This window comes from Dinoponera quadriceps, unplaced genomic scaffold (assembly GCF_001313825.1).
Source record: "Dinoponera quadriceps isolate SergipeBrazil2010 unplaced genomic scaffold, ASM131382v1 scaffold7286, whole genome shotgun sequence".
NCBI classification, from domain to species: Eukaryota; Metazoa; Arthropoda; class Insecta; order Hymenoptera; family Formicidae; genus Dinoponera; species Dinoponera quadriceps.
This window is the reverse complement of record NW_014562508.1, coordinates 881909-896120: the sequence shown is the minus strand read 5'-3', so window position 1 is coordinate 896120 and position 14212 is coordinate 881909. Positions and strand designations below refer to the sequence as shown.

Here is a 14212-nt window from a genome sequence, read left to right as displayed (position 1 = left end):
AATCTTATTTCTGATGTTATGTGTATAATGCAACATGGGAAAATATAAGTACATAATTTGGAGCAAAACTAAAATAAACTTTTTTAACGCTTACTATATATATATATATATATATATGTAATATAGAATCACTAGGAAATAAGATATTTCAGTACATCTTCGATATGAAGTTACGTTATTGCGGTAACATGTATTAATTCTGGACCAAATTATTTTTTTGAAACATAAAATATAATTAGAAATATCAACACATAAATCGCCGATGAATTTTTCAGCGTCAATTTAAATGCGCTTGGTTATAAGGAATCAAATTTTGGAGTATTTTTATGACATTATATATTTCAGCTATTGCATGATTCAAGTTTTCCGAAAGACGAATAATATAGCTTTGGTATAATAAAAAAATTAAAGGTTACTTTCATAGGCATTTTCCACATCCTCAACATTGATCTGCTTATTCGAAAATATTTTATATTGATTGATGTAGTTTATCTTTCGTATAAATTCCAAGATAAAACATTTATACAGTCGCTCATTTTTATAGAAAAACAACTTATAAGTCCTCTTAAAGACATTTCCTAAACAAGGCCATTTGCGACTCGTATTACATGAAGGTAAGATGCGTACAAGCTTTTTAACAACAATCTATACACCTTTAATTCGATTCTGATGGAGCTGCTGGCAGAACATGCACTTGTTGTGCTTTACTGGCATTATACACCTGTCCTGGACTAAATGGCTCTAATCGAGGACCAGATCCTACGTCATTTTTATTACGGACGATATCTTGAAATAGAAAACAAACAGAACAATTACAAAAGTCTATACAACCTAGTGGCAAAAGTAATACATGTTTTTCTCCCATTAGAATCAGATATTTCCACAGTAAAAAAAAAAAAGTAAGAATTTGACTAATTTGTTCACGAACCAATTAACACAGATCGCACGTAAGTGTATCGTGCAGAATATTCGAACTTACCGTTTTTCGACTCTGCTGCAGGTATATATCGAGACAATCTAACAACAGGGAGAGGCAAATAACCGCTTGTCAGAGGCATCACATCTAGAGTAACGCTTTGTTTCTCTAATACTTCTAACGATACAATGCCTGCAGTCCGGCCGCACACCGCCCACATAGTTTGGTCCGCTAGAACCTCGTACATTAATTGTGGTGGAGGATTCGGACTAAGACTAGGTAACACACGCATCACCGTAAGACAGAGGTGGCACATACTACCAGCGCGACAAAATTCTCCTCCACCACCACCCGCTTCAACTTTCGAGGATACCGTGAACAAAGTCTGGAAAGCATCATTACGAATCAAAATTTAACGTTATATGGTTTCAATAAGTGTGCGTGTGTGTGCGTGTGTGTGTGTGTGTGTGTGTGTGTGTGTGTGTGTGTGTGTGTGTGTGTGTGTGTGTGTGTGTGTGTGTGTGTGTGCAGAATGCTGTCATATTTTAAATCTTATAAATATAACTTCAATAATTAACTTATTCTAAGTTGTTAATCCGACTGTTTTGTGAAAACCCAAAAAGATGAGAAAAAATTAAAACGTTATGCAACTATGTAGATCAATAGGGGATACTATACAGGGAGTAGTTATTAAAAACCAATTAGTGTGAGAGATAGTTAATAAGAAATAGTTTTTTTACTTATAATGAGAAATAATTGTCCTTACCACATAATCTGTAATATCAAAATTGCATCTGTAAATGCTACACGCTTTCTCAATTTTCTCTAAATTATGTATATGCAGTGGATCGTCGTCGACGCATGTATCGTCTAACTCTTCAGTATCGCTAATTGGTAGATATTTTACACGAAAGTCAGTCTTTATTGGTATCGTGGATTTCTCATCCTTTCCGATCTCGAGTTCCCACATGAAGGAAACGTTCATCCCATTGCCTATCACTAATCTCTGACCGGCGATAGGATTTAAACTTCGAAAATTCACGTCTATCGACGTAATAGTCGTTAACTCGGGCTCGGTCAGCTGCAAAAGCTGATTTGTCAAACCTGTCACGACTATTTGAACGAATTTCCTTTGTTTCGCCGTATGGAGTTTCATGCTCGACATTAGAGGCGGGCCAAAATGTAAAGGTATGCTTTCTTCCGAACCCCATGGACATTGTATGTTCAGCTGGAAAGAAATTGCAAATTGTAACGTTTGTCGGACGGATGAGAATAGCGAGAAAGTGAGCGAAAGAGATTTTTATAAGAATTTTAGGTACTTTATGCTCCATGGACGAAGGATCCTTCTTTGGTGGAAGTTCAGCTAGAACTTTCAGCTGCATGTTTAGAGTTTGAAACGGTTCGCACGTTAGCAGCGGTATCTCCAACTCCTTCACCATCACCTTCTCGACGCTCTGCGACTGTACAGTCAGTCCACGCGATGTCCGCAGTTTCAATTTCATTTCTTCGGTTATCTTTGTACTTCCACTCGAGATGACTAGCTCGATGTCCTGGCTGAGACCCGCCAGCAAATCTCTGCCGCAATTAACAGATATCGTCGGCTGCGTCTTCGCCACCTCGTAGCACAATCGTGGATTCAGCACGGACGACAAGAACTCCAGCTTGCCCTCTATCGTCATCGACAACTGACTAACTTTGTACAAACCCGGCTGATTCACCCGCCTCACCAGCACGAACGTATTCGCGCCGGGCTTCACCACGAACTGGTCGCACGAGAGCGCCTTGCTGAAGTCACCTTTCGCGTTCACCGAGGGTTTCCTGTGTTTCGCGCTGTCCGAACGCCTCACGAGCGGCTTCAGATTTTTATTTATAACACTGGCGGAACCGAGACTCCTGTCCTCCTTGTAATCCAGGTAAGAATACACTTGCAAGTGCGACAAACTCGGATCGAGCGTCTTCATGTCTTCTAACGTGCATTTCGATAAGCTGAAACAATTAAATTAAATAACATAACTGTAAGATATCAAACTGAGGAAACATTGAACATTTTTTAAATATCAGGACTAAAATTGACAAAAATATAATTCTAATGAAATCATTCAACTTCCCCGTGTGTACGGAAGTTAAATACACACCTACAAATATTCATACAGAAATACAATTTAATTTCTTTCTGTACGATATTTTATTTTATTAATTTTGAAAGCATTTGCCTTTACATAAAGGATAAATCTGTTAAAATTGATTTTAATTAATTGGAAATTAACACCCAGGTACGGGTAAAAGAAAACAATAAACGTGATACGCGCGATCTCCCTCTCGCTCGTCTCGTCGATACTCACAGTTGTACCGAAGGCTCAACGGGCGCTTTCAAGCCCTTCTTCTTATTAGGTACGGATGGCTTCTGTATCTCCTCTACGGAAATCGCGGCACTAGTGCATCTCACCCCTCGGGGAAACGAGCTCTGTACATCGACTTCGATGCTAACGACACAGTCTTGCACCACCTTGTCCATCACGTTAACTTCCATGCTGAGTATTGTGAAAGCACATCCGAGCTCGGTGAGTAACGGCTGCGGCGCCGAGATCATTTTCATGTATCCTAACATCTCCTCGAAGTATGTGTTGCGTACGGTCACGTGCAGAACGTTTGTACTAGCTACTGCGGCGCACACTTTCGTGTACTTCTCGACGTCGTCCATCCGTTTGTAGCACTCGGCCAGCTCGAGTTGCGTCTGCGCCGCCAAGTGACTCCATCCTTCGTCCGAGTATGTTTTCAGAGCGTCGGACAAGAAGGCGACCGCCTTCTGATTCTCACCGAGCTCGCTGTAGAACCGCGCCAATTCCTTGCCGATCAACCGGGCCGATCGAATGCGACCGACGTGTTTGTACGTGCCCATGGCTAACTCCGCATGCTCGAGATACTGCTTCTTGAACGCTTCCTTAGACGAGAGCGCCTCCTTCAATTTATCGGTGGGCGTTAATTTGCCCTCCACCTGTGGCTCCGAATCGCCGATGCCCGCTATAAGGTATACGACTGTATGTAACTGTTCGCTGGTTGGTTCACTTCCCGGCATTAGGCCGCATAATTTTCCTAAGCTTCCTAACTGTAAAGGGAAAATGCACGGTGAAGAACGTTTATGTCATTACCGTGTGTATCATTTCACTGTTTGTTTAACACTTTCACAGCTGGTAGTTTTTTCATCTTTCTAAAATTGGAAACCGAATACAATCAACTTAAATCTATAACTTGTTGTCGCAGAGCCCCGACATTAAAATATGAATAAAAAATATAAAATTTGCTTCTCAAGATATATTTGTAACTACTCGTTTAATTGAAGAAAATGTACTTGTTACAAATCCAAACAAAGAAAATATCAAATTATCAACATAGGAAATGTTAAAATTAAAAATAAAACTTGAAATTTATATATTTCTTTTTTTGAAAAATTAATTCAACGCTATTTATATCAAAATACAATTTAATACTTTTTCTATACAATGATTTTTCAAATATTAGCTTTTACATAAAGGAATTCTGCAAGATTTGCAAATAAAGAACACATCGGTATGCTTCCCACTAACTTTACATACTCCAATTTCAATTCCAATTTCAAACTGCTAAAATTTGTTTTGATTAATTTGATCTTAAAATATCGAAAAAATGTAATATTATATTAGTGGCAATAAGTGACGGTTTATAAAAAGACGTACTACACACGTCAGCGGTTGCAAATGTATTAATTATTATTTCATTGTCCTCTTACTCAAATCTTGAGTCACTTAAAATTTTAGAAAAACAAAAATGAAACTACACATTTAAATACACATAAATTGAACGTTATTTACCTTGTCCCTTGCAAGTGCCCACAAACTAGCTGTATGTAAAGAGCACAGATCCAACTGTTGATTGTTATCTATATTGTAGGCGGACAATTGACACGCTTGCAAAACCTCCAATGCACAGAGGAACGACCAACATTCTATGGATCCGTCGGGTTTCTGTACTTCTAAGATTCTGAGCTCGCTCAATGTGTTGTGAACAAATGACAAGCACCTCTGTGCAACCTATTCAAGAATATTGTTCAGAGGTGTATAAATTAACCACTAATAAAATCGCTGAGAACCTCTCCACACATACCTCCCAAGGTTTATTAAGCAACAGTAGCATGGCACATTGTCTACTAAACAAATAACTCCTAAGATCTAATAAAGATGCTCTACACTCGGCCAAGAGAAACCTTAAATGATGATTTGTACCATTGTTTAGATTTACGCCTCCCCAGTTGTTGAGAGGAGTTTGAAACAGGCTTAACCAGCCTGGAGTATCTACGAACAGTTTGCCTATATTTAGGTTTTCACTTTGCACCAATGTCTTCGCACTCAATGCTTATACCAATCAACATCTTTATTTGAGATTTTGACGTTTTGAAAAAGAATTACTATACCTCCTACGTTAGAATTGAGCACAAATTGTGTGAAGAGAGCGTCTAGTTCATCATACTGCACCAATGCCTCGTCATACAGGCCCAGCATTTCCAACGCAAATGCTAATTCTTCCTGAAACACCGATTCGACCTTACAGTAAGAGAGGCAAAACTCTTCGGACTCACCAAGATTAATATTACATTATTTAGCAAAAAACACACAAATTCGAAGCGAACTTTCAACTACCTGTAGAAGAAAATAATGGCAGAAATTCCAACTAGGATTATTTCGCCTTTCCCTCTGCTCGCGTATAATATCTTCGAAGCGTGAAAGAGTTCTATCGTACGCGGTTAACATCAAATGACGGATGCGGGTTATCAAGCCTCTCCATGATTCAGCCGAACGAGATTCAGACTTAATTGGATTAATTACAGCAAAGCATCTGGTGATCAGACAACTTTAAAAAAAAAGAACATCTCCTCTCGCATGTCATGAAATTCGATACAAAAACACACACATTTGTATATTCGATATGATAATCGATTTTAATATTGATTAATATATTGATTAAGTTAAGTATGATTACCTATCTCCATTCTTGGCAGCAAAGTCACTCCGTATTTTATCTAAGACAGTAGTCCTAGGCAATAATTTATTGGCCTTCTTTATGTCGTACGTCTCCACTAGCACAATCATCCAATCTTGGATGTGGTATGAATTCAGTATTTTTAACCAGGCATCAATATCGTCTCTGACACTAGCCTTATAAGTATCAACATCCTGTAAATATATGTAACACACATGAGATACATGTACAAGTGCAGGTATCAAAAGTACTTTTATTTCTACGTTTTTAAATATAACTCTGTATATACAATAACAGCTAGTTTGAATGAGAAAAAAGATATCATGGACATTTACACAAACTCATTAATTAACTCATATATATATATATATTAATGTACAAGAATCTCTGCGGAAACTTACAGAGCACTCGCTCCAATAAATATGAAAGATTGGTTGCTTTATAAGGTGCCAATCTTTTTCAGTGGGCAATATATCCCTAGAAAATGGCACAAAGGTAGCTCCAAGTTTAACTTGTTTAATCGGCCTGCTAAATGATCTACGCCATTCTACCGTGTCCGCAGGTATAGCTTGTAGCAAACCCTTCTCCAATGTAGAAAACAAATTCTCATCTCCGCCACCTGCGTTATTGCAAAATACATTATATTCTGACCCCGTAATACAATTCAATCATCGTTGTGTTTCTTATTTCTATCTTAAAATGGTACATTTACATCGAACAAAGAACATTCCACAAGCCACTCAGACAGGATATACATATATACGTATATATACGTATATACATATCATTGGGACATTGTTACAAAGTCCATCACACATTATTGTCACATCATTGATAAGGGTACTTTAATGATCTAAAAATAACATTTGTCCAAAGGGGTCCACGTTGCAGGGATCATTGGGAGAATATCAAATGAGAAAACATATGTTCCTCAAATATAAATCCCCTTTCCGGGGAATCACGTGGATCGTGTCCACGAGCTCGAAGGCACGCTCGATCCTGCGGGGATTCGACTCGGGCGACAGACATTGGTTACTTCGGACGGCGGAGAAACGCGAGGGAGGAACGCGGGAGAATTGACAGGTAAACAGGAAGTCGGGGGCGTCGATGACACCGCGCCGCCCGTGCTGTCATTGACGGCGTAGCGTGGAGGTTAAAGGTTGCGCGACGGAACTCACAGGTGACGATCGGTTTGCTATCCATGGGAGCGTTCGCTTTGCGCGCTTCGCCAGCCACGGACGACCCTCCATTGCCGTTCATTTCTGAAGACTGGCGGCTGCGAGCTCGCTGCTCCCGATCGGGCTTTCAATCATTACAGCTCTATACGTCACTCCCGTCGCTCCGTGTGCGGGGAACCTCGGCCGCGTTCGACTCGCGCGCGAGCCGATCGCCCGGTGTGACTCGAAGCGAGCTCGGAATCTCGCCGCGACAAACGATCGGGCTCGGCTAGGGACGATCGCGCGGGTCAAACATTTTACTTCGCACTCTCGAGCTCCATTGAGGTTGGAATTGGACTCTCGTTTGTCGCCCTTCCTCCCACCCTTCTTTCGATAAACGGCCCCTGATTGCAATCCTCGTTTGTCGCGCATCATGTCGTCTTGTATCGATTCGCTTGAGACAGCGGCAAACTCGATATCTCGTTGTATCAATCTCATTATTTCGTTCGACGTTTCTCATCGCTGTTGAATTTAAAGAGGAGTCGAAACGGCTGTTTTAAAAGAAGGCAAAGCGTTTCGAAAGGAGTCATTTAACCTGCCGTTGAGTCGTACTACTTGGAAAAGCAAGGCCAGTCTACCTCGTCGTTGAGTTGTACCACCTCAATTCGTCACTTGCAGTTGCGACTCGTAGTGGAGATTTTTGGTCCGTTCTTTTTAGCTGCATTGTTGAACTGGTACTATAAGTTGGCCCCGGTCTACAATAGTTGTTTTAAATCTCAAGCCTTAAATTTTTACACCCCACTTTAGGGAGAAGCTGCTTTTCTGGCAAGGTGTGAATTTCCTTTAGAGCGAAATGAAATATATTTGTCTCATTCTAATTTATTTGACCAGTTTAGTGATATAGCTAAAAAGAACGGATCATTTGGAATTGAATTCTGGGTTCCACTTAAACTTACAACGACGCGAGCGTCATCCGACCTTTATTTAACGTCCAGCGAGAAACAGATGATCTGTTCGTGCTGCTTACACTTTTGACACTTTTACACGTAACGCTCGTTGCGCGTTGGCCTCTCTTTAAAAAGAAGAGTTGTCATTGGATATCGCTTATCGTATTCGGTGTGCAACGGACATTAGGTGCAAAAATGTCAAAAGTGCAAACAATGCAAACAGATTTAAAGGTAGAATCACGTTCACCTCGTTGCGAACGTTAAGTGGAATCCGCCCTCTGCAATAACAACCGATCCGCTAGAGGGCGGTTAAATAACGAGTTAGGTTAGGTGCTTGTTTATTTTCGAAATCACAGCATTTGCGAACTGCTGGTTGAGTTGTGTCGTAATTTATTGTATCAGATTACGTCGCAATTGATTCGATTCAATTGAATTATGCGAAGTATACATATCATTTTTGTAACGTATAATTTTGAGTATGCGGATTCTTCACAGTGTGTACATTTTCACGTAATGTGAAAATGTAATCGTTTATTCTCACAACACGCTATAACCTCTCTGTGATCTTTTTTAAAGCGGACCTGTTTCTAGAAATTATTAAATATGCATCAAATCGCAATCAGAAAAATACCCGGCGAAATACTGCCGCCTTTGAAGAAAGAAGGCCAAGGGTATATCGACGATTTAGGGAAGAAACCAAAGTTTATATTGCAGGAACTTTTAGAAAGACAGAGCAAGTTACTCTCCGATAAGTAAGTACAAACTTGAATTGTGTCGCATTATCACATTGAAAGTAGTATTTGATCCGTTACCTTTCTTCTTTCTAGAAATTTTATTTCTAAGCTTCCTGACAAGGGTGAGAAAATTATTAGCTTCCGCAATAAGGTGTTAAAAGAAATTGAGCACAGAGATGAAGTGGAGAAAGCAGCTAATCTACTGTCACGTCTTAACATAGCATCCGAAGGCAAAGTTGCCATGAGCAAATTAGAATGGACTGGCAAATATAATGACAATAACAGGAGTAATAACGATACAACCAAAATTGTTGAACTAGACAGTGACGAGGAGGAGGATCCATTAAGGATATTAGCTCAGGTAACTTGTTATTAATCTAAAACATTGATAATTACTTTCACCGAATCAGTTATTCTAACAAATATAAATTGTCATATTCAAATAGCCCACAGGAACTGGTGTTCACAAAAAGAAAGTTATACGTGTGGTGACTGAGGAGAGCCTCATCAAGCCAGAAGATTTAGTGGAAATCGAATCTTTCAAGACAGATCCTTCAGATGTGGAACATGTGAAATATATCATTGACAAAGTAGAAAAAGCACAGGAGACTAAAAGTAAGGAGCCGTTTAAGCCTTACAAAACAACAAAAAGTAACGTGCATGATCCAATGAAGGAGAAACAAAGAAAGCAGCATAAAAATTGGGAAGTCACAGCAGCTACACCACCTCTCATAGTTCATGGAGCAGCAAAACTCTTGAATCTTAATGAATCCTTGAGGTTGCAAAAGGAGCAAACAGAAAAATTACAGGTATTTTCAAAACCGCCCATTTGGAAAATTATTTCAGAAGCAGCTATCATTGTATGACAATATTTGCATACTTTCTTAACAGGTACTTCAAGCTAAACATGCGATGGAGCGTCTAACTAGTCAAGTAGGGTTACATATGGTCGGTTCTGCGCCTAAAAATGTTGGAAGTTATCGTTTACAACACGCGAGCGACTCTTCTTCTCCTTCAGAAGATGAAGAAGACGAAGTGCATGATGAAGAAGATTACGATAAAGGTGGGACAGTTGTGTTCACAGTGGAATCTGTAGAATGTTAATATTTGATATATATATCTCCCAATAATTCTAAATTTTAACTTGTCTATCCGAATAAAATATTTTACTTATAATATAGAATTGTACGTTATTCTTGAATTACTCATATTTCCGCAAGTTCAAAGGATAAAAGAATATTTCAATCAAAATGTTTGAGAGACTTTATTGTTTCTGTAACGTGTATATTAATTGTATCCAAAGCTATTAATAATCGCTGTGTACGGTGTTGTTGCTTTGGCGACTGCTTCACCAGCCTGTTTGGTAAGTTTCTAAAAAAAAAAAAAAAGATACAGTTAATGGTCATAATGTATACGAGAACTTCTTTGAAGAAGAAGAAAGACAAAACTCAAAGTAAAATCACCAGCAAATTGAAAATATTAATTACCTTAAGTTTGTTACGCTTCTGAACTTCCAAAATTGACCTGACACGCCTCTTGTTCTCCAAAGTACGGACTACAGCCTTGTACTTCCATCCTACTTCGTGAGACAATCTACCCACGTGACAGTACTAGAACAAAAAGGGATTCATGTTAATATCATATCGCATCAGTTGTGATGAATATAAATTAAATGAAATTTTTTAACTCAGTTAAAAGTGACAACATATAGATCACACGGATCGATTTCAGCCGCAAATTACCATTCCATCATTGTTTCCCTCACAAACAAGAGTGAGATTCACAAAAAAAAAATTCTAGTACATTTGTAGTATTATTTGAAAATTTTATCGTCTGTCTTACCTTTCTGCCTGGCTTGAGGCACATGACTCTCATGGCACCAGGAACAACAACACGCTTCCTTCGGTCATAGGGTGGTGGACATCCTTCGTAAACCTTCAATCTCCTGAGGGCATCCTTCCCTCTCTGAGTCTTATGTGGGATCATTCCTATAAATGAGAATTTCTTATATCTATGCATCTTGCGTTGCGTTAAGTGAAATGATATATATAATGTCGGCATCATTCGGATATATTGTTTCATAATGTAGTCAAATAATGTAGGTAAGATATTCATAATCATGTGCAAAAATTTCACCATACATACGATAACGCAACGCTGAACGCACTTACCACGAACAGTTTTCCAGAGAATTTTGCTGGGAGCGCGGAAGTGAAACGGACCACGAGCAGGATTTACGTTACATCTCTTCCGCAGGAAAGACATAAACTTCAATTTGTTCCTGTTAAGAGATAATATTAATTGTAAGAAAATAATATATTAAATTAAATTAAGAAAAATAAATAAATATATATTAGTATCCAATGTGGAGATCACACATATAGTAATAGCATGTTGTTACAACCTACTAACCTCTGTTTCTTTGTATTATATAAAAGACAGAATATATAATTAGTAACAAATGACACTATTATTCATTTTCATCATGCGGTGAAATTATTATTGACATTGTATCAAAACTTAACTCTCTCTAAAGTGCTTCCACAGCTAATTATTGGAACTCTTACTGTACTATTCACTAACCTGAAGAAGTTGCCCGAGATGTTCAATTGTTCGCTACGTACAACAATAACCTTGTTGCCTTCCAAAATGGTTTTGGCAATGATCGCTGCCAAACGTCCAAGTAAATGGCCGCGGCCATCTATCAATATTGGCTGAAATTTTAACAGTTTTTCGATTACAAAGAATGTATGATCAACAAAATGCATAGTGCATATACGTGATCGTCGCAACTCTCCATTCAAGAGATGCAATACGCGATCCACGTGTTTGTACAATCCGACCGGCGTATACGCGGTGAACAGTTTAAAACGTGAAAATATCCCATCGCGGTAAACATTTTAAAACGTGAAAATATTCCAATGCGAAGTCGTTGCAAAATTTGCGCCATGCGACGATCGAAATTGCGCTCGAAATGCAGGCAACGCCGTAGAAAACACGTGTGACGTGCGACGAATCAAATTTCGTATTTTCTGTCTACAATGTTCTCTTAGAAAGTCTTGAAGAATTCACGTGTCGCTACTAGTGCGACGTAACCGTAATCGCACCCTGTACGCCGTGTGAGAGTTATTAAAACCACATGAAATATGAAATTTCGAGTACGAACCTTTTCACTGAACCCCGTCATCTTGCTACCCTACCGGAAAAGGATCCGCGGATGAAGTGAACACGCGAGCTCTCACCGGAAGACGTGGTTAAGTCCGTCCGCAGCATTACCAACGTCTGGAAAGATTAGCCAACATTACGCTACGTCATTAGACCATGGAGATTAGCCGGTATTGGTTGATATTGTCGATTCGGAAAACACAAGTAATCAGTGAGAGGTCAATTCTTAGGAAGAATTTACACTTTGACGGAAAAGCAGAGAGCATAAAAGCAGCAGCTAATCAGAACTCGTGCTGGTAGTAAGCAGTAAAGCCCATATCAGACTACGGATTAGGATTGAGATTGAATTGAAATTTGACAAATCAGAACGAAATTCACTAAACTTAAGTTTAGTTAAACTTGTTCTGATTGGTTAAATTTCAATTAGGGCATTAGAATAGGCAAAATCCTCGATGTTTGAAAAACATCGATGTTCGCTTAAGCCCGTATCAGACTATGAATTGGAGATTGTGATTGAATTGAATTTAACCAATCAGTGTCAAGTTATTTAAACTCAAGTTTAGTGAAATTTAGTGAATTCTACACTGATTGGTCAAATTTCAATTCAGTTCAATCCCCAATCCATAGTCTGATACGAGCTTTAGCATGATATGCAATCGGAATCTCTATGAGAGTGACTTTCATCAACTTCAGATTAAACTAATTGATTAATAACAAGAATTAATAATACTAATTACTAGTTCCTTGCGTAACTTGCGTCGTTTAATAATTGAAAAGTTAAGGAATTTTTATCAGGGTTAACAAGATATAGCAGATAGTATTTTAATAGCAATAATTTTAAATTGTTGATTAAATTAATCAGAGTTTGGTGAAAGTTACCTTAAAAATCGCAAAATGTAGATAATAATTTGACCAATCGTTTATGGATAATTTCGATTTTGGTACCTTTCGTTCCGCTTGATCGAGTTTCAATTTTCAATATGTAATTTGAATTGGACTTGAATAAAGCTCGCCCGCTCGAATGTCATGTGCATGTGATGTTTGCGTGATTCAGAAGAGATTCGGTTTATTCTTCCTTGAATCGACGAGTCACGTCTAGTTATTTGCACTTCGTGGCCGATCCGTCAAGCACGCAAAGTAGGAGAATCGTCCATTACGTCAAAGATTTGAAAATTTAAACGTTCGTAAGAAGTTCGGTGCGGTGATTTGTGTCAACAGTGACGAGCGTGCGGTATTAATTAACGAGGACACTCATCATCGACGTGATATATGCCGTCGAAAAATCGCTGCTAGCCGAAGGATCGTGACGGCAGTTGCGATAACGCTAATTATTTATTTTCCGATCGTATGGCACACGTCGGCATAATCGGAAACGTAGTACAGGATTGAGGGATAGTTTTTATGTAAATTTTCCGTTTATTTCTGGGAACAAATTCGTGCAACATGGCGACTGGAAACAGGTATCGTATCTCTCTTCGCATCCACGACATCGAGATCGCAACGTTTCCTTTGTAATTCGTTTGATTTCGAGTTGTTCTCGTTACCTAAGACATAAATATTGATGACTTAGAGAGAGAAAGAGAGAGAGAGAGAGAGAATATACAAGATCTTCCATACCCCTCTATGTTGCCTTCTACACGCAGCAGATTGATTACTTGAATAAACAGTTTCTATAGAACGCTACATGTTTATATTCGATCAAGGCAATTTCACAAGTTGCGAGTGTCGCTACGTTTCGCCTTTTAATTGTGTTCTTGTATAAGGAATAGCTGATAAAATTGTAAAAAGTTTAGTTTGTGTGTGTGTATGTATTGTCTAACATGACTATTGTCAAGTTTATGCCTATCAAATTTATTAAATATTTTGGAGACGAATACAGATATACCATTGTACCAACTGGGCAAAGTTCTGAAAAAGTATGTCTTTGATTTTCATAGAATTTGGTAAATATGTTCCAAATAACCGTAAACAAGTGTACATGCAAGGACTTTTGGGATTAGTGGAGTTTAATTGAGATAATACTGATATAATAATATGGTCTAATTTATCATTCTTAATGGTCAAAGATATATTAAAGATATTTCAATTTCAAATGTGTTTATCTATGTCATTGACCTCTATAATTTTATTTAATACAAACATAGCACATAGTATATACATTACATGCATATTTTAAGTTACTTTTATTTTACTTATGCTTAAATTGAAGGAGGAGCCTTTCTGAAACTCTATCTATATCACCTTTAATTATATTGTCTTTTGTAATCATTTATGTGTACT

General features: G+C 38.4%; 3 protein-coding genes across 4 annotated transcripts; 1 reads left to right on the top strand and 2 right to left on the bottom strand.

Moving 5' to 3' along the window:
* Positions 1 to 6: 6 nt before the first annotated feature.
* LOC106751107 (trafficking protein particle complex subunit 10) lies at positions 7 to 7670 on the bottom strand. 2 transcript variants are annotated; one of them, XM_014631895.1, is made up of 12 exons: positions 7108 to 7670; positions 6331 to 6548; positions 5930 to 6123; positions 5590 to 5800; positions 5364 to 5475; positions 5057 to 5244; positions 4765 to 4983; positions 3259 to 4022; positions 2236 to 2902; positions 1683 to 2144; positions 980 to 1301; positions 7 to 786 (listed from the first exon to the last, which is right to left on the bottom strand). In XM_014631895.1, the coding sequence occupies exons 1-12, from the start codon at positions 7187 to 7189 to the stop codon at positions 656 to 658; spliced, it is 3570 nt and encodes a 1189-aa protein (XP_014487381.1). In that variant the 5' UTR covers positions 7190 to 7670; the 3' UTR covers positions 7 to 655. The 2 variants fall into 2 exon arrangements, with proteins under 2 accessions (XP_014487381.1, XP_014487382.1); XM_014631896.1 differs by having other exon boundaries at positions 5590 to 5785.
* A 688-nt stretch (positions 7671 to 8358) lies between these two features.
* On the top strand, positions 8359 to 9943 carry LOC106751108 (DNA-directed RNA polymerase II subunit GRINL1A). Its single transcript, XM_014631898.1, has 4 exons — positions 8359 to 8785; positions 8861 to 9128; positions 9214 to 9576; positions 9659 to 9943. The coding sequence occupies exons 1-4, from the start codon at positions 8637 to 8639 to the stop codon at positions 9869 to 9871; spliced, it is 993 nt and encodes a 330-aa protein (XP_014487384.1). The 5' UTR covers positions 8359 to 8636; the 3' UTR covers positions 9872 to 9943.
* A 72-nt stretch (positions 9944 to 10015) lies between these two features.
* Positions 10016 to 12040, bottom strand: LOC106751109 (60S ribosomal protein L13a). Its single transcript, XM_014631899.1, has 6 exons — positions 11934 to 12040; positions 11351 to 11481; positions 10939 to 11048; positions 10610 to 10755; positions 10255 to 10377; positions 10016 to 10138 (listed from the first exon to the last, which is right to left on the bottom strand). The coding sequence occupies exons 1-6, from the start codon at positions 11952 to 11954 to the stop codon at positions 10055 to 10057; spliced, it is 615 nt and encodes a 204-aa protein (XP_014487385.1). The 5' UTR covers positions 11955 to 12040; the 3' UTR covers positions 10016 to 10054.
* Positions 12041 to 14212: the final 2172 nt, after the last annotated feature.

Bases quoted from the DNA above. Each gene is read 5' to 3' on its own strand.
- LOC106751107 (XM_014631895.1), bottom strand. From the start codon at position 7,189: ATGAACGGCAATGGAGGGTCGTCCGTGGCTGGCGAAGCGCGCAAAGCG. The intron at 5,801-5,929 runs GTAATCATACTT...TTTTTTTTAAAG, and splicing joins GCTGCCAAGAATGGAGATAG to TTGTCTGATCACCAGATGCT. The intron at 5,476-5,589 runs GTAGTTGAAAGT...TCGGTGTTTCAG, and splicing joins GCCATTATTTTCTTCTACAG to GAAGAATTAGCATTTGCGTT.
- LOC106751108 (XM_014631898.1), top strand. From the start codon at position 8,637: ATGCATCAAATCGCAATCAGAAAAATACCCGGCGAAATACTGCCGCCT. The intron at 8,786-8,860 runs GTAAGTACAAAC...TCTTCTTTCTAG, and splicing joins AGCAAGTTACTCTCCGATAA to AAATTTTATTTCTAAGCTTC. The intron at 9,577-9,658 runs GTATTTTCAAAA...CTTTCTTAACAG, and splicing joins AGCAAACAGAAAAATTACAG to GTACTTCAAGCTAAACATGC.
- LOC106751109 (XM_014631899.1), bottom strand. From the start codon at position 11,954: ATGACGGGGTTCAGTGAAAAG. The intron at 10,378-10,609 runs GTAAGACAGACG...TTTTTGTTCTAG, and splicing joins GCCTCAAGCCAGGCAGAAAG to TACTGTCACGTGGGTAGATT. The intron at 10,139-10,254 runs GTAATTAATATT...TTTTTTTTTTAG, and splicing joins AGAAGCGTAACAAACTTAAG to AAACTTACCAAACAGGCTGG.